Source organism: Entelurus aequoreus, linkage group LG01, assembly GCF_033978785.1.
Source record: "Entelurus aequoreus isolate RoL-2023_Sb linkage group LG01, RoL_Eaeq_v1.1, whole genome shotgun sequence".
Lineage (NCBI taxonomy): Eukaryota > Metazoa > Chordata > Actinopteri > Syngnathiformes > Syngnathidae > Entelurus > Entelurus aequoreus.
Window position 1 is genome coordinate 7,376,595 of NC_084731.1, and position 8,973 is coordinate 7,385,567.

General features: G+C 41.4%; 1 protein-coding gene across 3 annotated transcripts in view; it reads left to right on the forward strand.

The window, feature by feature from the left end:
• LOC133647588 (glutaminase kidney isoform, mitochondrial-like) overlaps positions 1-6,379 on the forward strand; it is a 58,761-nt gene extending 52,382 nt beyond the window's left edge. For all 3 annotated transcript variants that reach the window (XM_062043347.1, XM_062043348.1, XM_062043349.1), the window contains exon 18: positions 1,299-6,379. In XM_062043347.1, coding sequence (XP_061899331.1) covers positions 1,299-1,446 — 148 coding nt within the window. In that variant the 3' untranslated portion in view covers positions 1,447-6,379. The remainder of the gene's footprint in view (positions 1-1,298) is intronic.
• The last annotated feature ends 2,594 nt before the right edge of the window (positions 6,380-8,973 follow it).

Consider the following 8,973-nt stretch of genomic DNA (forward strand, 5'->3'; position numbering starts at 1 on the left):
CCTTTTCGGACGTGCTGTAATGAAACAACTGGAAATATGTGATGCATTACATCGTATCGTATGCATGTTTGACATAAACTGAAACTGAACTGAATAGCGTCAATATAGAGTCAACTTTTTTTCCCCCACTCTATAGGTACTTTAAATTGGGGTATATCACTGCAAAAACTGAAATCTAAGTAAGATTAAATATCTCATAAGGGTGATATTTGCTTATTTTCTGTCTGATAAGATAATTCTTCTCACTAAGCAGATTTTATGTTAGAGTGTTTTACTTGTTTTAAGGGTTTTGGTCCTAAATGATCTCAGTAAGATATTACAGCTTTTTGCTGAGATTTGATGACCTATATTGAGTAAAACATGCTTGAAACTAGAATATCAAGTGTTGCAAAGCTGTGTCATCAACACTCACAAGTATAAAACTACTTTTTTTAAAGTAATCATTTCTTACTTCAAGCATGTAAAAAAATAAATCATGACTTTGACACAATTGTGTCTCATAATTAAAACAGATGACAGCCAAATGGACTTTGCTGTTTTATTTTCAATGAAACAATAGAAAACACATACTCATATAGTAGTACAGTTGGCACAGTACAGCAAACTGACAGTTAATATTTAAACATTTAACATTTCTAACAATTTTGAACAGAAATAGTTAATGCACATTCAGATAAATTCCTCAAAATTACAATTAAAAAACATTTGGCCGGGAGCAGGGCTGTATATATGCGCACTAATTGACTGAAAGAGCACGCACTTGGCGCGATGATGTCATGTTATCCATGGAAAAATTCATTTTTAGACCATATGATTTCCCTGAGCGGCTAGGAGACCCCGAGAGTAACAAGCGCTTGCCTTGTTGCCTTTCCATTAAGAACAATAAATTAGTTTTTAGTATAAGTTTGCTGGTTTCAAGAAATGTAAAGCAGAGTGCATATCATTATGTCAAGATAATGGCACTAGCATTTACTTCATTTAAGAATATTTTTCAGAATATTGAGCAAAAAGGTCTTCTTTCTTTTTCTACGATGAAAAATGCACTTGTTATTAGTGAAAATATACTTATTTTAAGGTATTTTTTGGTTCATTGCGGTTAGCTAATTTTACTTGTTTTGGAAAGTCTTGACAAGCCAAATTTTCTTGTTCTATTGGCAGATAATGTTGCTTAGTTCAAATAAAATACCCCTCATTTATTATTATTTTTTTCTTGTTTTTGAACACTGACTTTTTGCAGTGTACCACTGTAAATAAGAATGTGATGGAATATTAATAAGCATTGTCACGTCCTGCGGCAGGTGGGGCAACACACCGATGGACGAGGCGGTCCACTTCGGCCACCACGACGTGGTCACCATCCTGCGTGATTACCACAACCTGTTCAGTCCTCAGGAGAGCCCGGCGACAAAGGAGAACGCGGAGAAAAACTTGGATGGCATGCTGTGAAATGTCAGGTGTTTCTAGACAGAGCGTCATTCTGTTCCGATGACAAAAAAGTCTTAATCTCGTTGTTAGCTGGTGTCACGCCACGTGTACTTCTACTGTATTCTTTGATGCGCTTTACTTTTGTGACACCCGGGAAGATGTTACCAGCCAAACGCTGAATGCTGGCTTCATTTAGCGGCTGCCGGTTTTGTTTGAACTCTGAAAAGTACGTAGACTAGTAGGGATGTCCGATAATATCGGACTGCTGATATCATCGGCCGATAAATGCTTTAAAATGTAATATCGGAAATTATCGGTATCGGTTTCAAAAAGTAAAATGTATGACTTTTTAAAACGCCGCTGTGTACACGGACGTAGGGAGAAGTACAGAGCGCCAATAAACCTTAAAGGCACTGCCTTTGCGTGCCGGCCCAGTCACATAATATCTACGGCTTTTCACACACACAAGTGAATGCAACGCATTTTTGGTCAACAGCCATACAGGTCACACTGGGGGTGACCGTATAAACAACTTTAACACCGTTACAAATATGTGCCACACTGTGAACCCACACCAAACAAGGATGACAAACACATTTCGGGAGAACATCCGCACCGTAACACAACAGAACAAATACCCAGAACCCCTTGCAGCACTAACTCTTCCGGGACGCTACAATATACACCCCCTGCTACCTGCCCAACCCCGCCCACCTCAACCTCCTCATGCTCTCTCAGGGAGAGCATGTCCCAAATTCCACGTTGCTGTTTTGAGGCATGTTAAAAAAAATAATGCACTTTGTGGCCCTAAATAATAAATATGGCAGTGCCGTGTTGGCATTTTTTTCCCATAACTTGAGTTAGACTTAGACTTAGAAAATCTTTATTGTCCCCGAGGGGCAATTTGGTTTGCAGCAGTAGTCATTAAAAACAAGGTTCAACAGTAAAAACGAGGTACAACAGTAAAAACAAGGTACAACAGTAAAAACGAGGTACAACAGTAAAAACAAGGTACAACAGTAAAATCAAGGTACAACAGTAAAAATGAGGTACAACAGTAAAAACGAGGTACAACAGTAAAAACAAGGTACAACAGTAAAAACGAGGTACAACAGTAAAAACAAGGTACATCGGTAAAATCAAGGTACAACAGTAAAAATGAGGTACAACAGTAAAAACGAGGTACAACAGTAAAAACAAGGTACAACAGTAAAATCAAGGTACAACAGTAAAAACGAGGTACAACAGTAAAAAGAAGGTACATATACATAAAATACATACAACATACAAACCATCATGAAGGCATTGAGCTAAAAACTAGAAACATTTGTAATACAATAAAAACTAATCATCACACGTGGCTTCCCACTAAAGTGACTGCATAGCAGCTAAGCTTGTTTAAGAAGCTCATTTATAAAGTCAACAGCTGAGGGAACAAAGGATCTTATGTATCTGTTGTTTTTGGCCTTTCTATTACTCGGGGCGTACCTGCATCCTGAGCACCAGAGTCTAAACTCTGAGAAGAGACGGTGCTGAGGGTTGACCAGAATGGCCTTTGCCTTCTGGATGACTCTGGCCTGATAGATCTGGTTCCGGGGGTTCAAGGTAGTGCCTATGGTCTTTTGGCACACCTTGATTATACCACCTAGTCTGTTTTTATTGGCCACACTGAGGTTACCAAACCAGGAAGTGATAGAAGAAGTTAAAATAGACTCGATACAAGATGAATAGAACATCCTCATCAGTGTCATCAATTTAAAGGCCTACTGAAAGCCACTACTACCGACCACGCAGTGTAATAGTTTATGTATCAATGATGAAATCTTAACATTGAAACAATTCCCGCCACACTTCCGGTTGAAAAACTCCTTTGGATATGATTTATGCGCGTGACGTCACAAAATCCACGGAAGTGGTTGGACCCCATCTGACCCGATATAAAAACCTCTTGTTTTTTCGACAAAATTCCACAGTATTCTGGACATCTGTGTTGGTGAATCTTTTGCAATTTGTTTAATGAACAATGGAGGCTGCAAAGAAGAACCTTGTAGGTGGGATCGATCGGTGTCTTAGCGGCTAAGTACAATACTTACAGCAACACAACAAGGACTACTTACTACGTCTAGCCCAGGGGTCGGCAACCCGCGGCTCCGGAGCCGCATGCGGCTCCTTGACCACTCTGATGCGGCTCAGCTACATACATGCCGACCCCCCCGATTTTCCCAGGAGATTTATGGATCTCAGTGTCCCTCATAGATTACTCCCAGGGAAAAAATAATCCTATTTACACTCTAATTACTAAATAAAGGGCATGCCCTAATTGCACTGCAGTAATTGTCCTCTATAGCATTTACTTACAGCGTGCCAGTCCAGCCACATGTTGCATGTTGTTATTACTTGCACACACAGGAGACAGCAAAGCATACTTACTCATCAGCCACACAGCTTACACTGACGGTAGCCGTATCAAACAACTTTAACATTGTTACGTTACAAATATGCGCCACACTGTGAACCCACACCAAAAAAGAATGAAAAACACATTTCTGGAGAACATCCCACCGTAACACAACATAAACACAACACAACCATTACCCAGAATCCCATGCAGCCCTAACTCTTCCGGTCTACATTATACATCCCCGCTACCACCAAATCCCCCCACACATCATGTTTTTATCATAGTTCTGTGAGGTCCGGTTGCTAAGTTGCTAAATTAGCCTTAGCGTCGTTAGCAACAGCATTGTTAAGCCTTACCAGGCTGAGAATTTTTAACCGTGTAGTTACATGTCCATGGTTTAATAGTATTGTTGATCTTCTGTCTATCCTTCCAGTCAGGGGTTTAATTCTTTTGTTTCTATCTTCATTTGAGAACGATGCTATCACGTTAGCTCAGTAGCTAAGTGTGTCACCGATGTATTGTCGTGGGGATAAAAGTCACTTTAAATGTCCATTTCGCGTTCTCGACTCTCATTTTCAAGAGGATATAGTATCCGAGGTGGTTTAAAATACAAATCCGTGATCCACAATAGAAAAAGGAGAGGGTGTGGAATCCAATGAGCCAGCTTGTACCTAAGTTACGGGCAGAGCGAAAAAAGATACGTCCATCACTGCCTCTCTAGTCCTTCACTGTAACGTTCCTCATCTACGAATCTTTCATCCTCGCTCAAATTAATGGGGTAATCGTCGCTTTGTCGCTCCGAATCTCTCTCGCTCCATTGTAAACAAAGGAAAATTGTGAGAAATATTACCTCCTGTGGCGTCACGCTACTTCCGGTACAGGCAAGGCTTTTTTTTATCAGCGAGCAAAAGTTGCGAACTTTATTGTCGATTTTCTCTACTAAATCCTTTCAGCAAAAACATGGCAATATCGCGAAATGATCAAGTATGACACATAGAATGGATCTGCTATTCCCGTTGAAATAAAAAAAATTCATTTTAGTAGGCCTTTAAATGGACCCCGACTTAAACAAGTTGGAAAACTTATTCGGGTGTTCACTGTGCAACCTACTAATAAAAGTCTCAATCAATCAAAGTCCTATCAACCTGAAAGCCCCTCAGTCTCCTCGAGAAAAACAGCCTCTGATTGGCCTACTTGCAAATACGGTCAGTGTTGGCATCAAAGGTCAGTTACTTGTCTAAAATTGTGCCTAGATACTTGTATTCACGGACTATCTCAACAGCAGAGCCATTACTGAGAATGGGTGAGTTGATTTATTTTGGGAAACCTTGTTACATTGTTTAATACATCCAGCGGGGCATCACAACAAAATTAGGCATAATAATGTGTTCATTCCACGACGGTTGATATCGGAATCGTTAATTAAGAGTTGGACAATATCGGAATATCGGCAAAAAAGCCATTATCGGACATCTCTATAGACTAGTGTATTAGACTAAACCATCCCTCCCTTTTTACGGGCACACGGTGGAATGTAACACTCGGTAAGTCATCACAGTTATGTATTTGTGTTTATTTATGGTACAAGTCAGTGTTGTGTACGTGTGTGTGCGAGTGTGCGTATTGTGGCTTTTCGTGTGACACGTGATAAATGAAACCACCAAGATGTGAGTGTACGCTATTCAAACCTAAGTACAATTGTTTGCGCTGGTCAATGTTTAGCGCATTTTTACTTATTTATTTGCTATTTATTCTGTAGTGTTTAAGCGGTTTGCCAAAGTTCAAATAGTTTGTTGTGACAGTACAACACATGTCGCTGCCATAGCAGAGCTTTTTCCAATGGTTTCCCTTTGATTTAGTTTGTAGCGCAGATTGTGAACTTGTACTTTCAACGGTTCTTTCTCAGGGAGGTTTTGAGATGCTTCACTGGAAAATTGCGGGGAGTTGTTTGGATGTTGACGTAAATACCCTAGAAGCACAAAAAAACTCCTTTTTGCCGCACAAATAAACGTAAAGACGGCAGGTGATGCCCATGTTTGTGTTGCTGTTGTGACTTGATGTCCATATGTAGGGGAAATATTGTCACAAATAAAACATATTTAATACACAAATACTCACTCAATGTTCTAGAGCGGTGGTTCTTAACCTTGTTGGATGTACCGAACCTCACCAGTTTCATATGCGCAGTCACCGAACCCTTTAGTGAAAAATAAAATGTTTAATGACGATATTGATCTGCACTGCAAAAACTGAAATCTAAGTAAGATTAATTATCTCAAATAAGGGTGATATTTGCTTATTTTCCGTCTGATAAGATAATTCTTCTCACTCAGCAGATTTTATGTTAGTGTTTTACTTGTTTTAAGTGTTTTGCTCCTAAATGATCTCAGTAAGATATTACAGCTTGTTGCTGAGATTTGATGACCTACACTACCGTTCAAAAGTTTGGGGTCACCCAAACAATTTAGTGGAATAGCCTTCATTTCTAAGAACAAGAATAGACTGTCGAGTTTCAGATGAAAGTTCTCTTTTTCTGGCCATTTTGAGCGTTTAATTGACCCCACAAATGTGATGCTGCAGAAACTCAATCTGCTCAAAGGAAGGTCAGTTTTGTAGCTTCTGTAACGAGCTAAGCTGTTTTCAGATGTGTGAACATGATTGCACAAGGGTTTTCTAATCATCAATTAGCCTTCTGAGCCAATGAGCAAACACATTGTACCATTAGAACACTGGAGTGATAGTTGCTGGAAATGGGCCTCTATACACCTATGTAGATATTGCACCAAAAAGCAGACATTTGCAGCTAGAATAGTCATTTACCACATTAGCAATGTATAGAGTGTATTTCTTTAAAGTTAAGACTAGTTTAAAGTTATCTTCATTGAAAAGTACAGTGCTTTTCCTTCAAAAATAAGGACATTTCAATGTGACTCCAAACTTTTGAACGGTAGTGTATATTGAGTAAAACATACTTGAAACTATTTTTGTCCAAATGTCCAAAACACACCCAGCAATGGTGCACAGGAAGGCGGGGAAGAAGAGGGGAAAAGGCGGCCAAAATGGTCAAAAGTCCCAATTGTGTCCAAAATACCTCCCCGGGTTCCAGTCCCACGAGTCCTGCCGCCGGCCGCACAAGTCCTAGGATGCAAAAAATGTCCGAAACACACCCAGCAAAGTCCCACGGGAAGTGGGGGAGAAAAGTGAGAAAAGTCGGCAAAAGTCCCCAAAAATGTTAAAAATACCTACCTGGGTAGGTATTTTTAACATTTTTGGAACTTTTGCCGACTTTTCCAACTTTTATCCCCCCTCCCTGTGGGACTCGGCTGGGTGTGTTATGGACATTTCGGGAATCCCGGCCGGCGGCGAAATTTGAACTTGGGTAAGTATTTTAAACATTTTTGGGGACTTTTGCCGACTTTTCTCCCCCACTTCCCGTGGGACTTTGCTGGGTGCGTTTTGGACATTTTTTGCATCCCGGGACTTGTGCGGCCGGCGGCGGGACTCGTGGGACTGGAACCCGGGGAGGTATTTTGGACACAATTGGGACTTTTGACCATTTTGGCTGCCTTTTCCCCTCTTCTTCCCCGCCTTCCTGTGCACCATTGCTGGGTGTGTTTTGGACATTTGGACAAAAATAGTTTCAAGCATGTTTTACTCAATATAGGTCATCAAATCTCAGCAACAAGCTGTAATATCTTACTGAGATCATTTAGGACCAAAACCCTTAAAACAATTAAAACACTCAAACATAAAATCTTATGTATGGCCGCGCAAGTCCCGGGATGCCCAAAATGTCCATAACACACCCAGCCGAGTCCCACGGGGAGGGGGGATACAAGTCGGCAAAAGTCCCAAAAATTGTCAAAATACCTACCCAGGTTTGAGTCCCACATGGAGTCCCACAAGTCTTAACACTTGTGGCACTGGAATCCGGGTGTGATTTTTGAACATTTTACCGACTTTTCTCACTTTTCTCCCCGCCTTCCCGTGGGACTTTGCTGGGCGCGTTTTGGACATTTTGGGCATCCCGGCCGGCGGCGGGACTTGTGGGACTCGAACCTGGGTAGGTATTTTGAACATTTTTGGGACTTTTGCCGACTTTTCCAACTTTTATCCCCCCTCCCCGTGGGACTCGGCTGGGTGTGTTATGGACATTTTGGGCATCCCAGGACTTGCGCGGCCATACATAAGATTTTATGTTTGAGTGTTTTAATTGTTTTAAGGGTTTTGGTCCTAAATGATCTCAGTAAGATATTACAGCTTGTTGCTGAGATTTGATGACCTATATTGAGTAAAACATGCTTGAAACTATTGTTGTCCAAATGTCCAAAACACACCCAGCAATGGTGCACAGGAAGGCGGGGAAGAAGAGGGGAAAAGGCAGCCAAAATGGTCAAAAGTCCCAATTGTGTCCAAAATACCTCCACGGGTTCCAGTCCCACGAGTCCCGCCGCCGGCCGCACAAGTCCTAGGATGCAAAAAATGTCCAAAACACACCCAGCAAAGTCCCACGGGAAGTGGGGGAGAAAAGTCGGCAAAGGTTGTTTAAAATACTTACCCAAGTTCAAATTTCGCCGCCGGCCGGGATTCCCGAAATGTCCATAACACACCCAGCCGAGTCCCACAGGGAGGGGGGATAAAAGTTGGAAAAGTCGGCAAAAGTCCCAAAAATGTTAAAAATACCTACCCAGGTTCAAGTCCCACATGGAGTGCCGCAAGTTTTAACGTGTGATTTTTGAACATTTTACCGACTTTTCTCACTTTTCTCCCCGCCTTCCCGTGGGACTTTGCTGGGCGCGTTTTGGACATTTTGGGCATCCCGGCCGGCGGCGGGACTTGTGGGACTCGAACCTGGGTAGGTATTTTGAACATTTTTGGGACTTTTGCCGACTTTTCCAACTTGTATCCCCCCTCCCTGTGGGACTCGGCTGGGTGTGTTATGGACATTTTGGGCATCCCAGGACTTGTGCGGCCATATATAAGATTTTATGTTATAGAGTGTTTTACTTGTTTTAAGTGTTTTGGTCCTAAATGATCTCAGTAAGATATTACAGCTTGTTGCTGAGATTTGATGAGCTATATTGAGTAAAACATGCTTGAAACTAGAATATCAACTGTTGCAAAGCTGTGTCATCAACACTCACAAG